At 37.3% G+C, this 18,484-nt stretch overlaps 1 protein-coding gene across 19 annotated transcripts in view; it reads left to right on the top strand.

Moving 5' to 3' along the window:
* PLEKHA5 (pleckstrin homology domain containing A5) overlaps nt 1–18,484 on the top strand; it is a 261,962-nt gene that overhangs the window by 203,381 nt on the left and 40,097 nt on the right. For 10 of the 19 annotated variants that reach the window (XM_061417711.1, XM_061417695.1, XM_061417702.1 and 7 more), the window contains one exon: nt 13,632–13,712. The exons of the other annotated variants lie outside the window; for them this stretch is intronic. In XM_061417711.1, the coding sequence (XP_061273695.1) occupies nt 13,632–13,712 (81 nt within the window). The remainder of the gene's footprint in view (nt 1–13,631; nt 13,713–18,484) is intronic. 19 annotated transcript variants of the gene reach the window in all.

The raw sequence follows: 18,484 nt of genomic DNA, 5'->3' as shown, positions 1-18,484 counted from the left end.
GGTTGAAATGACTTGTCCAAAATCACAAAGCTAGGATGAATACCTTGTATTAATGAGTTTTCTTTCTTTTCTTGTTTAAAATTTGTTTTACTTCCTTCAGAATCAATAAAGTTGTTCTTGTACCTAAAATAGTTCTGTTTCAGGTTGCTGATCTTTGTTACCTGACAAGTATCAGCTCTTGGTTATATAACTGGTTATTTTTCCCACCTACCAAGGTAAATTCAGCTTTCACAGTACCTTAATGATGTATAATTAGTTTTATAAAGATAAAAGATTTAATTTTAAAGATTCTTCTCCAAATAATTTGCTATTAGTAAACTTTAGTTTAATAAAACTGTAGTATTTCTATATGTATCTTTATATGTTTTGGAGAAGAAAATGGCAATTCACTCCAGGATTCTTGCCTGGAAAATCCCATGGACCAAGAAGCCTGGCAGGCTACAGGTCATGGGGTCACAAGAGTCAGACACAACTTCTCAAGTACCACCACCACCACCACCAAGACAGGAAAATGAAAACAATAGTTCCCCACCCTTCCTAAAATGCATAATGTTTATACAGTTCCACGATTTATTTACAAAAACTAATATTTTATAACCCAATTATTGTGGCTATTGTTTGCTTCTATCTTTTGTTTTTTTTTCTTTTTTTTCCAGTAAGTTCATTCAGCAGAGATTTATGGAGCTCAGTGTCAGGCAGGATGTTAGAGCTTATAAGGTAGAATTGTAAATGGTTTTCAAAGCTCAGGAAGGAAATAAAGTTGAGCATAAATGCCAGAATCTTTTCTGGGATCAACCTAAGGATGTGATTATGTAGTTAAAACATAAGCTGATAAATCTTTGAATTAATGGTAGGAATTCTGTTAGTGCCAACTTTAACTCAATAGGAATGCGATTGCTATTAATAAAGCCCAGATCCTGTATCTAGAGGATATTTTAATTTTGATTTAAAGCTCAAATATATCTTAGAGTAGATTTACCCATTGGCCAAAACAAATACTTTTTTTTTTCCCTAACAGAAATGATGTAAGATTTTGACTTTGAGAATGTTTTGTTCCTTCAAAATAGTATCGTTTTGGGACTTCCCTGGTGGTCCAGTGGCTAAGACTCCAGGCTCCCAATTCAGGGGGCCCGGGTTCAGAACAGGTCAGGGAACTAGATCCCACATGCTGCCCCTGAAGATTCCACATGCTGCCCCTGAAGATCCCACATGCCGCCCCTGAAGATCCCACATGCCGCCCCTGAAGATCCCACATGCTGCAACTAAGACCCAGTGTTCCAAGTTAGGGAAAAAAAATATATCATTTTTTGGTATCATTTTGCAAAATGCTTTCAAGGAAGAGAAATATATGGCCATTTCAAACATCTTTTCCACAATAAAGCATTTTTACAAAATGTATTTTGAGTTCTTTTCATATTTCCAATTTCCTGTGGATACCAGGAATAAAGATGGTGTCATCAGATAATAGTACATTGCTTAAAGGAACAGTATTTTTTTAAAGTTATTAATCAAGGAAAACAGGCTCGTTCACGTTGATATATGGCAGAAATCAGCACAATATTGTAAAACAATTATCCTCCAATTAAAAAACCTAAAACAATATTCTCCAAGGGGAAGAAAAGGAAAACAGATTTAAGCCACTGAAGCAAAAATCAGATCTATAAAATGTATCCTTTAGCCAAAAGGATTTTAATTAAAAAAAAAAAATTCTTAAAAGACCCATAGATGAAAAAGGATGACCCTATAATTTGTAAATTGTTTGGAAAAGTACAAATTTAGAAAATTCCAAACAATTTACGTTTATAATTGATGCAAATTGTAGATTGTTTAGAAAGACATTAGCCTAGACCTTAAAAGTTTCCTTGAAATATACCACAGGTATGTATCTCAAAATTGTGACTTAAAAAATTCAGCAGTTTAACTAAGGTTATGAGTATAGAGATTGCCCTCCTTTTGTTCTGCTGGATTAGGGGTATTTTCATAATATGCCTCAATAAGTGGATCTTATTCCTAAAGCCAGTACTTAGAGTCAGTTTAAAAATGCTCTTTTTTTAGGGGAATGTCAGATATGACTCCTGTGTTTGTGTCCCAGTTTGCTTTCTCTTTTTCTTTCTTGTTTTTTTAAATCTATCTTTCTCCCTTAAAGAAAAAGAGGATATATCATATAGTCTAGCTGCATCTTTTAAAGCACCATTGAATTTTTTCTGAATATATATATAATAATAATACTTTGCCAAAGTTCTACCTTTAGAAACCACATACAGCATGAACCGTCTGTTCTGATTGCTTTAAAATTTCCAAAGTAATAGACCTCCATACTTTGCCCCATTAGTTATAGAGAGACTTATTTACATTCTTCTGTTTAAAAAGTCACTTCAGATTTTCCTGGTTCCTGTTAAACAATGAGCAGTTTCTATAGGTAGTCATACCCTTCAATCTCAGGTTCTGGGACTTTCAGCTGTGCCTGGAATGAGAGTGGAAAGCATTTACGTTGTCATTATCCAAATGACCTGTTTATAAAGGCCCCTGCAATCCTCACAGCTTCACCCCGGGCATGTCAAATTCTTTAGCCTTTTCTTTTTTTTGCCACACATCTTAAGAGTTTATTGATCTAGACACAGGAGGACATTCTTGAGAGATGGAGTCTTTGGTGATTAGGCTATCAGGGTTTTGGGCTATTGTTAAGACAGAGTCCCAACTTAAAAATTCTTTTTTCTAAAATGCCATTAAAAGCTCAGGAAAAGTCCATTTTCCATTTAAATGGAAAATGACCGCACAGAAATGGGTCTTCTCATTGGTTATCAGTGAAGGACAAAAGCTCTGTAGGGTGGCTAGAAATCATCCAGACTGATTGCCCCCACCCCACCCCCACCTAAAAAAGGAGAAAGCTGTTAGTGCAGAATTCAAACTCAAAGAACATCCATTACTAGACAGAGCTTGAGCGAACGTTTTCCCTTCTGAGAATGAGATCCAAATTTAGGGGAAAATTATACTTAACTTTGCCAGTCTAGAATTTCTAGGCTTATACTGTCCACTATAATAGCCACTAGCCCATATGTGGCTATTTAAATTAGAAAAGTAAAATTCATCTCCTCCATCACACTAGCCACATTTCAAGGGCAGAAGAGCCACTGGTGTGGCATTTTGGACTGTAGAGGTAGAGAGCATTTTCATCACCACAGAAAGTTCTGTTGGACAATGTTATTCTAGATGATTTATTATATAAACTTTTTTTAAAATAATAAACATTTATTGCACCAAGTGTCAGGCTTGTAATTTGCCAGATGTACATTTTTGTTGTTATTGTTGTTGTTTCTTTGTTTCTTTGTCTATACCAAGTCTTAGTTGCAACACATAGGATCTTCGATCTATTTTCATTGCAGCATGCAGGATGTTTCAGTTGGTAAAGAACCCACCTGCCAGTGCAGGAGATGAAAGAGAAACAGGTTTGATCCTTGTGTTGGCAAGATCCCCTGGAGTAGAAAATGGCAACCCACTTCAATATTCTTGCCTGGAAAATTCCATGGACAGAAGAGCCTGGTGGGGGCTACAGTCCATGGAGTCGTGGGGAGTCAGACACAACTGAGCTCATGCACTGGCTGGCTGGCTGTGGGATCTAGTTCCCTGACCAGGGATTGAACCCAGGCCTCTTACATTGGAAAGGCAGAGTCTTAGCCACTGGACCACCAGAGCAGTCCTATATAAACTTTTTAAAGAGCATTTAAGCCACGACTTAACCACTTCTTATACATAAAGGGGGATTGGGAAATTAATCGTCCCAAGGACAAATTATATGAATGATTGTCCTGCCTTTGCTCACTGCTAGTCTTTCTCCTTCCTGACCCTCCCCCTAAAATTATTCAGGAGCATTTATCTTATGACTTACAGCATACTGATCCATCTGCAATCCTAGCTGGTCTAGTTTCTATAGCAATAGATATTGTTAAACAGATATTTGAAGTTGCTAGAATAATAGAACAACAGGCAGTTGGAAATTGAATTCTTAGTAATACCCCCAGATCTCAGTGGATTCTGCTGAGCCCACTGACAATAAAGCCATTCAATTGATTTTTTAAAGGGAGTGAAGTCTTTTAAAGCTGTATTTCATACAAAAACAAGAATATTTTAGTCTCCATGAAATATACTTGTGCTTAGATCATTAGTTTGAAATTTTTCATCTTTTGATAGTTGACCAACATTTAGTACCAGCTTATCAGGACCTTGAAAAAATTCCTAATTGGTGGTGGTTGAATTGGTCCTCAGTTACTTAAATTAGTACTGGGGCAGGATCGAAGTTCTCATGCCTGATTTCCTGCCAGAACTACCACTGGATCTTTAGCAAGACAAAAACAAAAGTACAATTCACAAGGACTTCTGCACCCCAGCTGCTGCTCAGGGTTGCCAGAGCCCCTCTCCCCAACTCTGCATGTTTTTAAAACCCCACCGGTGATTTATTTTCCCCCGTCAGCCACGTTTGAGAACTATTAAGATAATGACAAGGAACACCAAAGAAAGAGGAGACATCCGGGTTATTTTGAAACGTAAACACCGTCTTCGTGCTTTCTGCCTTTTTCATGTATGGTGCACGTGGAAGAGTGACCGCGGGGAGTTCCCTCGTGGTGCGGCGGCCAAGACTCCATGCTCCCAGCACAGGGGCCTGGGCTCCCTCCCTGGTCGGGAGCTAGATCCAAGAAAAGCAGAAGGACAGGATCTGTACACACCTTGACAGAAACTGGAGGCCATGCTTTGGGGGCATCTCAGGCCCTCTAAGGACTAAGGCAGTGTCTGTCTCATACACCTGGAACCCTTTCCCAGCCCACAGGTGTCTGTTGGAAAGCTGCTCACGATCCCACCAGCTGTGGTATAAGTTGCATAGAATTGTGTTGAGTAGGTGGATTCTTAACCACTGGACCACCAGGGAAGTCCCAGTGATGGGTTTTTAATTAAGATATTTCCAACAGTAACATCAAAGAAGGCTCTGTATTCATACTTGCCCAAAATGCCTCAAACCTGAGAAAGAGACTAGAGTTAAGTATCAAATTTTCTAGGTCGTTTTATAAACATTTGGACTGACACGTTTCAAATAAAAATATGTGTTTTTGTTGTAAACAGACATATCCTGGCACCACCACCTAAATCTATCCATTTAGATTTTTTATTTATTGCTAAAGTGAATTATGAAAATAGTGTAATGCCTGAATCCTGTGTTCTCGTTTTTATTATTATAAAACAATGGACCTTTCATAGTGCTTTATACTTTTGCAATTAACTGGAACCCAAACCTGTATTACCTTTCACTTCAAAGAAGGAATTAAAGCAGGAAGCGAAGCATTTAACTGATTTCCAAGTAAATTATTAAGCATCCCTCACATACTAATTAGTCTTTCTCTTGCTCTGATTCCTTAAAACCAAAATACATCAGCTATTAGAAGCAGTTCCTTAATGCTGCCTAGGGTTCTTGTAGTAGTCAAGCCAGAAGAGAATTACTGGATTGTCCTTTTGTTTTTGTCTTTTCAAGAACTTAAGCATGAAATTCCGAGGTCTCATAGAGCATTATAGTTTTTGTTTTCAGGTCATATTGCACTGCTTTAATTTGAAAGCTGTTGTATAAAGTTCCCATAGCAAAAACTAAGTAGAATATGCTCTTTCAGTGTAAATTATAGAAACGATCATTTTCTATGTATTAAAATATAGGTATTTCATGACACAAATCAACCTATCTAAGACACAGACTCACAGACGTAGAGAACAGACTTGTGGTTGCCAAGGGGGAGAAGGGTGTCTGGGAGGGATGGATTGGGAGTTTGGGGTTAGCAGCTGCAAACTAGTATATATAGAATGGATAAACAGCAAGGTCCTACTGTGTAGCACAGGGAACCGTTAATATATACAATATCCTGTGATAAACCATAATGGAAAAGAAAAAGAATGTATGTATAACCAAATCACATTGCTGCACAGGAGAAACTAACACAGCATTGTAAGTCAAGTATGTTTCAATAAAATAGAGAGAGATAGAGACACTGATAGATAGTTTTCAGAGGTGATTTAGTAAAAGAAACCACTAGCCTATTTCTAGGATTATTTGGAGCAAAAAAAGATCAAGTATTTCTGATTCAGTGATGTGCAGAGAGTAAAGGTTCAATCAGATTATTAAAATTGTTTCAGTTCACTTCAGTTGCTCAGTCGTGTCCGACTCTTTGCAGCCCCATAGACTGCAGCACAATGAGGCTTCCCTGTCTATCACCAACTCCCAGAGCTTGCTCAAAATCATGTCCATCACGTCGATGATGCCATCCAACCATCTCATCCTCTGTCGTCCCCTTCTCCTCCTGCCTTCAATCTTTCCCAGCATCAGGATCTTTTCCAATGAGATAGTTCTTCCTATCAGGTGGCCAAAAGTATTGGAGCTTCAGCTTCAGCATCGGTCCTTGCAGTGAATATTCAGGACTGATTTCCTTTAGGACTGACTGGTTGGATCTCCTTGCAGTCCAAGGGACTCTCAAGAGTCTTCTCCAACACCACAGTTCAAAAGCATCAAATCTTCTGTGCTCAGCCTACTTTATGGTCTGATTCACACATACATACATGACTACTGGAAAAACCATAGCTTTGACTAGATGCACCTTTGTCGGCAAAGTAATGTCTGTGCTTTTTAACATGCTCTCTAGGTTGGTCATAGCTTTTCTTCCAAGGAGCAAGCGTCTTTTAATTTCATGGCTGCAGTCACCATCTGCAGTGGTTTTGGAGCCCAAAACAAAGTCTGCCACTGTTTCCACTGTTTCCCCAACTATCTGCCACGAAGTGATGGGACCACATGCCATCATCTTTGTTTTTTGAATGTTGAGTTTTAAGCCAACTTTTTCACTCTCCTCTTTCATCTTCATCAAGAGGCTCTTCAGTTCCTCTTCGCTTTCTGCCGTAAGGGTGATGTCATCTGCATATCTGAGAGTATTGATATTTCTCCCGGCAATCTTGATTCCAACTTGTGCTTCATCCAGCCCAGCATTTTGCATGATGTACTCTGCATATAAGTTAAATAAGCAGGTGACAATATAGAGCCTTGACATACTCCTTTTCCTAATTTGGAACCAGTGTGTTGTTCCATGTCCAGTTTTAACTGTTGCTTCTTGACCTGCATACACATTTCTCAGGAGGCTGGTAAGGTGATCTGGTATTCCCATCTCTCTAAGAATTTTTCACAGTTTGTTGTGATCCACACAAACTATTTGGCGTAGTCAATAAAGCAAAAGTAAACGTTCTTCTGGAACTCTCTTGCTTTTTTGATGATCCAGCGGATGTTGGCAATTTGATCTCTGGTTCCTCTACCTTTTCTAAATCCAGCTTGAACATCTGGAAGTTCTTGGTTCACATACTGTTGAAGTCTTACTTGGAGAATCTTGAGCATTATTTTGCTAGTGTGTGAGATGAGTGCAATTGTGCAGTGGTTTGAGCATTTGTTGGCATTGCCTTTCTTTGGGATTGGAATGAAAACTGACCTTTTCCAGTCCTGTGGCCACTGCAGAGTTTTCCAAATTTACTGGCATGTTGAGTGTAGCACTTTCAATAGCATCATCTTTTAGGATTTGAAATAGCTCAGCTGGAATTCCATCACCTCAGCTAGCTTTGTTCATAGTGATGCTTCCTAAGGCCCACTTGATTTCAGACTCCAGAATGTCTGGCTCTAGGTGAGTGATCACACCATTGAGGTTTCTGGGTCTTGAAGATCTTTTTTGTACAGTTCTTCTATGTATTCTTGCCACCTCTTCTTAATATCTTTTGCTTCTGTTAGGTCTGTACCATTTCCGTCCCTTATTGTGCCCATCTTTGCATGAAATGTTCCCTTGGTCTCTGTAATTTTCTTGAAGAGATCTCTAGTCTTTCCCATTCTATTGTTTTCCTCTACTTCTTGGTATTGATCATTGAGGAAGGCTTTCTTATCTCCCCTTGCCATTCTTTGGAACTCTGCATTCAGATGGGTGTATCTTTCCTTTTCTCCTTTGCCTTTGGCTTCTTTTCTTTTCTCAGCTATTTGTAATGCCTCCTCAGACAACTGTTTTGCCTTTTTGCATTTGTTTTTCTTGGGGATGGTCTTGATAACTGCCTTCTGTACAATGTCACAAACCTCTGTCCGTAGTTCTTCAGGCACTCTGTCTATCAGATCTAAGCACTTGAATCTGTTTGTCACTTCCACTGTATAACTGTAAGGGATTTGATTTAGGTCATACCTGAATGGTCTAGTTGTTTTCCCTACTATCTTCAATTTAAGTCTGAATTTGGAAATAAGGAGTTCATGATCTGAGCCACAGTCAGCTCCCAATTTTGTTTTTGCTGACTGTATAGAGCTTCTCCATCATCAGCTGCAAAGAATATAATCAATCTGATTTTGGAATTGACCATCTGGTGATGTCAGTGTGTAGAGTTGTCTCTTGTGTATTGGGAGAGGGTGTTTGCTATGACCAATGCATTCTCTTGGCAAAACCCTGTTAGCCTCTGCCCTGCTTCATTTTGTACTCCAAGGTCAAACTTGCCTGCTACTCGAGTTATCTCTTGACTTCCTACTTTTGCATTCTAGACTGCTATGATGAAAAGGACATCTTTTTTGGGGTGTTTGTTAGTTCTAGAATGCCTCATAGGTCATCATAGAACCATTCAACTTCAGCTTCTTCGGCATTAGGGATTGGGGCTTGGATTTGGATTACTGTGATATCGAATGGTTTGACTTGGAAAGGAACAGAGATCATTCTGTAATTTTTGAGATTGTACCCAAGTACCGCATTTTGGACTCTTGTTGATTATGAGGGCTACTGCATTTCTTCTAAGGGATTCTTGCCCACAGTAGTAGATATAATGGTCATTTGATTAAATTCACCCATTCCAGTCCATTTTAGTTCACTAATTCCTAAAATGTCGATGTTCACTCTTGCCACCTCCTGTTTGACCACTTCCAATTTACCTTGATTCATGGACCTAACATTCCAGGTTCCTATGCAATATTGTTCTTTATAACATTGGAGTTTACTTCTGTCACCAATCACATCTACAACTGGGTGTTGTTTTTGCTTTAGCTCTATCTCTTCATTCTTTCAGGAGTTATTTCTCAACCCACAAAATATAGAACAGTTATACCAAAGAAATTCTCTCACTGTTAAGAAAGTTGTAGGACCCACAACAGATTTCCCAACCTGGGGATGTGGCAAAGGGACAGAGAACCCCTAGGGAATTTGACTTTGGAGGCCAGTGGGATTTCATTATAGAACTTCCACAGGACTGGGGAAACAGACTCTTGGAGGGCACAAACAAAACCTTGTGCGCACCAGGAGCCAGGAGAAAGGAGCTGTGTCCTGACAAGAGACTGAGTCAGACTTGTCAGTGAAATTGTTTAATGGGGACCAAACTCCTGTTGTGTGAGATCTTGAGTGTTGTGTTTAGCTGCCCTCAGCCATTGCATGCTGCATACAAGAGGAGTGTCGCCATGTACAGGACCACTCCTCTGTGCCCTTCATTCTTGGAAGCCCACTGCCCAGGCATCCTAGCAGCCCTTGGTCAGGTGGGTGTGATGCCCAAGGGAATTCTGAAATGGTCCCCCTGCTGCTTCTTTCCATAGATAGACCTACCCATCTCTCCAACTTGAGTGAGATGAGATTCTCTAAGAGTATGTGAACTGAAGAACATTCACTGTGCTCAGATTACATTTGACTGACTTCAACACTTTGAGAAAGAACATTGTAGTTACTTTTCTGTCAAAAGGAATCTTGAGGCCAGACCGTCACCTTGATATTTTAATGATACTGTCTACATCACAGATTTTCGAGGTGTACGTTATCATTATCTGGAAGTCAGGATCTTTGTTCTTTTCAAGCTCCTCACATGATTCTGGGTTCAGAACCACTGGTGGAAATAAACCTTTACTGTACTAAATTGTCACTTTCCAAAGATGCCTTCTAAGTTTAATATTCTAGGATTTGATATATACATTTGAAATTTTTCATAATGAAAAGTAGTCAACTTCAGAAGTGGTCTCTGTGACACTCTATACTTTGTAACTTTAAATGTTATTTTTTCCCCTGATTCCTCAGTTGGTAAAGAATCTGCCTGCAATGCAGGGAACCCCTTTGGTTGGTAAGATCTGCTGCAGAAGGCATAGGCTACCCACTCCAGTATTCTTGGGCTTCCCTTGTGGCTCAGCTGGTAAAGAATCTGCCTGCAATGCGGGAGACCTGGGTTCTATCCCTGGGTTGGGAAGGTCCCTTGGAGAAGGGAAAGGCTACCCACTGCAGTATTCTGGTCTGGAGCATTCCAGGGACTGTATAGTCCATGGAGTCAAAGAGTCAGACTTGACTGAGGGACTTTCACTTTCACTTTGTTAGAGAAAGACAAATACTGTATGTTATCACTCATATATGGGATCTGAAAAGTGAAAACAAATGAATGTAACAAAACAGGAACAGACTTACAGATGTAGGGAACAAACTAGTGGTGACCAGTGGGAAGACAGGAGTGGGGAGGGGCTGGTTAGAGGTAGGGAATTAAGAGGTATAAACAACTGTGTATAAAATAAAGAAGCTACATGAATATTTTGTACAGCATAAGGAATGTAGCTCATTTTGTAGTAACTTTAAATGGGTTATAATCTATAAAAATACTGAATCACTGTATTGCACACCTGAAAATAATATAGTATTGTCAATTGACTATACTTCAGTTTTTAAAAAATAGTCATTTTTTAAATGTTATTTTTGCTCTTTGTATTTTTTAGTTTTTCTGTTCCTACGTCAGTGTCTTCTCACAAGGTCCCCCCTCTTAGTGACTTAATAGTTAATGATCTTTGATAGGTAAATTAAATGGAGGCAGTTTTTAAATCGAAAATGTGGCTTCCCTCTATAACATGCATGTTTACCCTCTCGAAGTATTCTGCTAAATAAATCAGGCTGGATTACCCTTCAGCTGATGATACTGTCCCTTTTTAAATACATTTAAAAAAAGTAATTCCTAAAGGTCTAAAGTCTGAATACTAGTCACTGGTCTGTACCCTGTTGAAGCTCCACTTAAGGGTGGAAAACCACCATATTGAAGGCAATGGCAACACACTCAGTACTCTTGCCTGGAAAATCCCATGGACCGAGGAGCCTTGAAGGCTGCAGTCCATGGGGTCACTGAGAGTCAGACACGACTGATCGAGTTCACTTTGACTTTTCACTTTTGTGTATTGGAGAAGGAAATGGCAACCCACTCCAGTGTTCTTGCGTGGAGAATCCCAGGAACAGGGGAGCCTGGTGGCTGCTGTCTATGGGGTCGCACAGAGTTGGACACGACTGAAGCGACTTAGCAGCAGCAGCAGCAGCAGCAGCAGCCATGTGACAAGGGCCTATTTGCAAGACTCCACAGGCAGTTGCATTTTTGACCTTGAGTGTCTTTTATGTTTGGAGACTATCCAACCTGCATTATTTCTTAAACATTCATGCTCTTGACCATCTTTCAAATCCCCAGGCCCTCTACCCTGTTCCTCCCAACCCCCTCATGTAATCTGAATCAAGTACTTTTCTGTCTAATTTTCATGGCATGCTATTGAAAAATAGCAAGTGTAGATGAAATTGCTTTGACAATCAAAATGATATAATACTGAAAATGAAGAGAGACTAGGCTACCTACATTATATGAAAGAAAGAAAGTGAAAGTCACTCAGTTGTGTCTGACTCTTTGCGACCCCATGGACTTTATATAGTCCATGGAATTCTCCAGGCCAGAATACTGGAGTGGGTAGCCTTTCTGCTCCAGGGGATCTTCCCAACCCAGGGATCGAACCCAGGTCTCCCACATTGCAGGCGGATTCTTTATCAGCTGAGCCAGAAGGGAAGCCCACGTTATACGAAGTATGTATCAGTGCGGTCAAATGATGAAGCCAAAACCAAAGGCAGTTACACTTTATTACAAATCAACATTTGATTGGGCTTCCCAGGTGGCACTAGTGTTTAAGAACCCGCCTGCCAAGGCAGGAGACATAAGAGATGCAGATTGAATCCCTGGGTCGGAAAGATCCCCTGGAGGAAGGCATGGCAACTCACTCCAGGATTCTTGCCTGGAGAATCCCATGGACAGAGGAGCCTGGTAGGGCTCAAAGAGGGCTGCAAAGAGTCAGATTTGACTGAAGCAACTTAGCACACGCTCAACTCTTTGGTTAAGATAAAACGACAAGCATTCCTTTAAAACATAAACTTTAAAATATAAAGAGGTCTTAAATTTCTGTATAAAAGTTGTTTTCTACTAAAGAAAACTTTTTGTCATAGTTGCCTATTTATAAGTTACTTCCCAACAGTAAAATTTTATCTTGTACTTCCTATCAATACAGCCCTTTCCTGTGTGCATGAGAGGTCACCGGTAAATGCCTCCGTCCCTTACTGGGTAATAATGAGGGGAAGAGAGTTTGAATTCAACCAGCGTGTAGATTTGAGTTTTACTGACATACAGACGTTTGAGTTTAACTAATATTAAATGTTTAGATTTAAAAACAAATTACTTAGCTAGAATAAAACTTTTTAAAAGGAGATTAAACCAGTCACAGGTTTCTCATTTGACAGCTAAAACAGAAATTACTGACTTGAAACATTGGTCACTAGACTGCAAATAAAATTGTCTAGGTGTATAGTCTTCCAGATTTAATTTTTACTTATGCATTCAGTCTTAATATTAGTAAACTTTTACAGATTTTGTTAAATCAGTGAAGTAGCATTTGTTAACCATGATAGAAATGGTTATTTTCTATAATATGGGGGATGAAAATTATGTAAACTAAATGTCACAAATTGCAATTATAAACAGACTTGTCTGCTTACAAATAGTACAAATATGTTGGCCTTTTATTGTCTATACATAATGATAATTGTCTTTTGAATGCTTTAACTTTTGAGTCCAGAGCCTGCTAAAACAAATATTTTTCTAGAGGCAGTAATTAAGTACAATATAGCTGGAAATGTGAAACATGATTTCAGTCTTTTAAAGAGCTGGGAGATTCACTGAGTCTTTGCTTATTTAATTTTAGTTTGCACAGCTTTGAAATCATTCTGCATATGGTGTTCTACTTTGAGATAATCTGAAGTAGAGTATATATAAACGTTTATCAAGATTAATAATAAAGTGTGTGATTGTTTAAGTGAGAAGGTATTATTTGTTGAGAGCTGTTTTTTCTGAATAACCTTATAAAGAACTGAATATCATTTTAAGCTTTTTTACTAAATAGCTAATTAAGTTATGCCATTTTTTTCCTTTTAAGTTTGTAGGTGGTTGCCTTTTAGTTTATCCTTTGAATCTTGATGCTTTATCATCTGTTCTAATGTATATAAGGATATTCATTAATTGACTGTTGGTTATGTTTATTAAGTAAAACATTTACTGCAGTTAGTAAGCCCTTTTTATAACTGGCTTTTTACAATATTTTTACAATATTTTACAGCTTTTAATACTTGTTTGAAATGGCTTATATTAAGTTGATTCTGTACAACCTTGGGATAATATATAAGCAACTGCACTCTTAGGAAGATATTAAAGTAGAGGCTATATTTACAGTGTCGTCTTTCAAATCTAGCTGTGCTGTAAACTGATGTTTGCTGTATGCTCCTCCTGATTTGAAATAGATGAAAGAAAATGAACCTATTATCACCATGGTTCACACAATGATTGAGAACTCGGCGCTAAGACCCCAACTGTACCAGCAAGTAAGGTCTTGGACAGTGAATGATACTGCTTTATCATCTGCAAAACCCCTCAGTGACAGTTTTGGTTTCTCCTCAAAGTTACTCATAACATTAGTCTTTTTCTTATTCCATTTTTTGTTTCTGTCTCTTTGGAAAAAAAAATAAAAACAACAACCCAACTCATCCATGCTTTTCAAGACGCTGCAGTTCTTCGCATGGCTTTGCTGAACATTTTGCTGTTGAATATTAAGTGTGCCATTTTCTTGAAGTTTTTGTACAGAATACTTGATTGAAATGTACTTGGAGGTCTGCAGTACATGTGTAAAGATTTTTTACTAACTTGCCATTAATTTTTGATTAAAGCATTGTAACTGATTTTTACAGAAAACTTAAAAGAATTTCTTTTTCCCCTTTCAGGGGCAAGCTCCCCAACCTCTCTCCCCCACAGTGTTTTAGGAAGTTTATATTTGTATGGAAGTTCTTTAGGGCTTGTTTCTGTACTGTGGTATGGTAAAAACTAAAGATGACTATTTCTTACCATACTGGGAGTGACTTCTCCCTGTATTCTTTTCACTCTCTGTAGTCGTCATGGTCTTCATATCTTGCCCCGTTCTCTTCCCTAACTCAAAATATGTGCCATGGCGTTGGCTGGCTTGAACTTAGGACCTCGGTAATCTGCAGATCTGCAAAAGAAGTCATGTTACGCATTCCTCTCCAGTATTTTTTTTTCTTTTTTGTATTTCATGGTCTAAATGTTCTTAGCTGTGTGTTTTGCAACATCAGCTTAGCTTCTTCCACTTCAACACCCTCGAATTAACTGTGGCCTATGACCTGTCACAATATTTTAAAAATCATACTGAGGAAGAAAATTAACTAACATGAAAAATGAATATACCTTTTAATTGAAATATGTAAAAGCACCTGGTAAAAAGAAGCACCTTGAACTTGCACTGGTTTTAAAGGTCTCCGATTTGCCTCAAGGTGCCTTGAGGTCTGCGTGATGGAACTTGTAACTGGGAGACTGAAGCAGTTGGCAGGAGGGTGACTCTTATTTCTGAGCTCCGTTTTCAAAACATGTAGAGTATGTGATTGAGCATAGTTTTTAATTTGCAACAAGGAGATAAACTATTAAATATTTAAAGTTAAACAGCTTTACTCTTCAAAAGAAAAAGGAATCTCCATTCTTAAAGTCACGAGATTATAGAACCTTGTCACTTCATTCCAAAAAAGCCACACTTTTTGAAATGAACCTTAGGACTTGATCTGGAATTAATAACCTTTTAACCATCCAAAGCTGTCGGTTTCTAACTTTATATAATGCTGACTGACATGAGATCGAAGGCCTTTTATTCTAACAGGTTGTGTTTTCGTTTTTCACATTTTGTATATTTCCAAAAAGTAAGAGGTGAGATTTTCTGTTTGGTTTGATTTTTCTTTTTTATATTGATCGGTAATCAAGGCTGATGGTGCAGAATTCATTGCTGATTGAAATCATTCAGCTGCACTAGAAGTTCTCCCTGGAGTTTTTTCAAAAAACATGGAGGTTATCTGAGACTGGTCTTCCATAGCATCACTGACCTTGAATACTGAAAGAGTAATAGATTTATATACACGCATTTCCACATACTGATTCTTGAAAGAATAAAAAAAACTGAAATTCCACACAACAGGAAGATCTGAAGGTCTAAGAGCAGCAGTCATGCCTGAGTTTGAGATATGGGCAGCCAGGTAATCAATATTGACTATCAGTGCTGTCCAATTTAGGGAGTTTTTAGATGATTTTTTTCTTTAACTAGCCAGTAGTAAAGTGATTGATTATTGGAAGAGCATCACTGGTAGATAAAAGTGACAGACACATTTCTTAAACTCTGTCTGTGTAGACTTCTATGAATTGAAATTACATCTTGTTTTTCTCCAGATTTCCCTTCTTGTGTTATTATTGAAAGAAAATCTTTTATGAAAATTTTTGTTGTACACCTGATGGTTTGCTTTTCTGGGATTGCGTTGCAATGCTGTCTTGATAGGTTCCTGAAATTTAGCTGAAAATGAAGTGGCAATACGGGCTTCCCAGGTGGCACAGAGGTAAAGAATCCACATGTCAATGCAGGAGACACAAGAGAATTGGCTTTGATCCCTGGGTCAGGAAGATCCCCTAAAGAAGGAAATGGCAACGCATTCCAGTATTCTTGCTTGGCAGATACCGTGGACAGAGGAGCTTAGTGAGCTACATTCTGTAGTGTCACAGAGTTGGCACATGACATAACATAGCATAGCATAACAGTGTTTTATGACCAGTTATTCTGAGTCATAGCCATTTCAAGTTTTCTCTCAGGAGACCCTCTGTGTTTCCATTTTCCTAAAAGAAAGAGGACACCTGAGAAATCACCTAGGCAGTCATTTTTTTTTTTTTTTTAAATTTTTGGAGTCACCATTCAGTATGCAAGATCTTAGTTCCCTGACCTGGGATTGAATCCACACCCCCTACAGTGGAAGCATGGAGTCTTAACCACTGGATCACTAGGGAAGTCCCTGTAATTTTCTTAAAATTAGTCAAATAAAAAGAACCTAAAACTGAATCAAAGCAAATGTTAAGTGAGCATCAAGTTTAAAAATTCCTCTGGTTCTATTAATCATTCTATCTCCTTTCACAAGTACAATTTGTACTAGAATTTTTATAGCATAATTAATATCAGTGAAATTAATCACATGATAATGGTTTTAAAAGATACAGATTGATTAGCAAATACACATGCATAGCCCTAAGAGCATTTTTGAGTTTTTGTAGGACATGTCTAATTTTATCGAAATATTTCCCCTTGGATCTGTTTTTGTCTTTTATGCATATATTCATATGCTTTAAAAGATATATATATACACACATATATATATTTCACATACTTAAAAGGGATACTGTAGAAGGTTCAGTTTTAATTGGCAAAAATGATTTTGTTTGAACTTAATGCCAAACCAGTTTTTAAAAAGATTATGATACTATACTATGAAAAAGTTCTGAATTTCTAAATATAATGTATATCCTTATATAATCAATAAAGTCTGTATAATATGCTTCTCAAACTGAATTAATTACTTAAGTAACCCCCTGTCACTTAACTTTTCTAGTGTTGCAGAGGTACCTCAAACAACGGTATTCAAACTCAGAACTTTCTTGCTAAAGATGTGTTTGAAAAATGATAAAAAGTATTGCCATGAAACATTATTTCATGTAGAACTTGAGTTATTCAGAGTATTCATGAAGTTAATTTTTCTTATTAGTAGGATTTTGATATGGAGAACAAAATAGTAAACGTCTTCAGTTCTAGATAAATAAATATAATTTATTTTAAAAAATAAATTATATTCTAGAATCCCATGGTGGTCCAGTGGTTATGACTCAGCAGTTTCACTGCCATGACTCAGTTTCAGCCCCTGGTTGGGAAACTAAGATCCCTCAAGCCTTGTGGTGTGGCCAAATTAAAAAAAATTTTAATAAATAAATTCATCTTTTCTTAAATCATCAGTAATTATAATCAGTACTAGGAAATGGGCCATGCTTAAAAGTTAATTTTTTAGTGAATCTACTGTACTCCAGTTTAAAAAAAAAAGTTAATTGTTTAAAGAACCATCTTGTTTTCTTATGCTTTGCTTTTCTTCTGACAGGCAAAAGAAATGCATATTGCAAGATTGATTATTTTAAGATTTTATTAGTTGATATCCAGTTATTTTTATTGAATAAGTTGATAAAAGATTTAGATAAATCTTCATTGGTACCAAAAATACAGGTGCAACAAAATAAATCTAATTTGTCTGTAATAGTACTTCTATAGTTTTCAGGAAATAGCATTCTAAAATTATAAGTACACTATATACATCTTTCCTTTTTATAATTTGCCAACTCATATGAAAATGCAGTGAGATTCCCTAAATAAAAATGTTATACCATTATCCAAAATATTTGTTATAAATTACTGAGTTTTCATTTTTTAAATACTTGGCTTTCTCTCTTTTGACTTGGGATATAAGGTGCAAATCACATTTTAATCTAGATATAGCACTATTTATGCCCAAATTATACATACCATGGTTTAGTAAAGCTGTTTGGCGTTTAACTTTAAATATTAAATAAGCAAAGTCTTGTAGACATTTAGCAGCTAAAGGCTTTTCATCTTTTATTTTTGTAAATGAGAAATACTGATTTTGGGGTTTCTGACTTTTTTTTGTCTTAGATGTAAGCATTTTAAAACTTATTTTCCAATACTTTCTTTAGATAGAAGTGTAAACTCTTCTTGGATCTAGGTGCTTTTATTGAGAATGACAATCGACATTTTTCAGGACATATTCAGTGGCATTTATTTTAAAATGGTGCATAAATATTCTGACTTTTGTCATTCAATTCATTTTTCATGTGATGTTCTTTTCTATGAAAGTTCTATGGTTTAATAATCACTGTGCATACCCCTTAAGTAGTCACAGAATCATTTGCATGAGGTACGTGAAAGCAATGTCTTGAAGTGAAACATGGAAACCAGGATTGATTATTGTATGTTTGGAATGCTTATTACCTTTTTTAATCTTCTGATTTCTACATTCCTAGATCCATTTAAAGTTATCTATTGTTTAAATAGTGCCTTCTTGAGATACACCTGTCAAACAGTTTTTTACAGAGAAGGCATATATAGTTGTAACTTTTATATTCTTATGCATTTGTAGTGAAATTTAATTTTCCAGTCTAGAATGTAGTTGAGATACATTATTCCTGTCCCCATTTTGAGAAAAAGTATACCATTTCGTGAACA

The sequence above is a fragment of the Bos javanicus genome, chromosome 5 (genome assembly GCF_032452875.1).
Source record: "Bos javanicus breed banteng chromosome 5, ARS-OSU_banteng_1.0, whole genome shotgun sequence".
Lineage (NCBI taxonomy): Eukaryota > Metazoa > Chordata > Mammalia > Artiodactyla > Bovidae > Bos > Bos javanicus.
The sequence above is the reverse complement of the archived record's forward strand: the minus strand, read 5'-3'. Positions and strand labels throughout refer to the sequence as shown.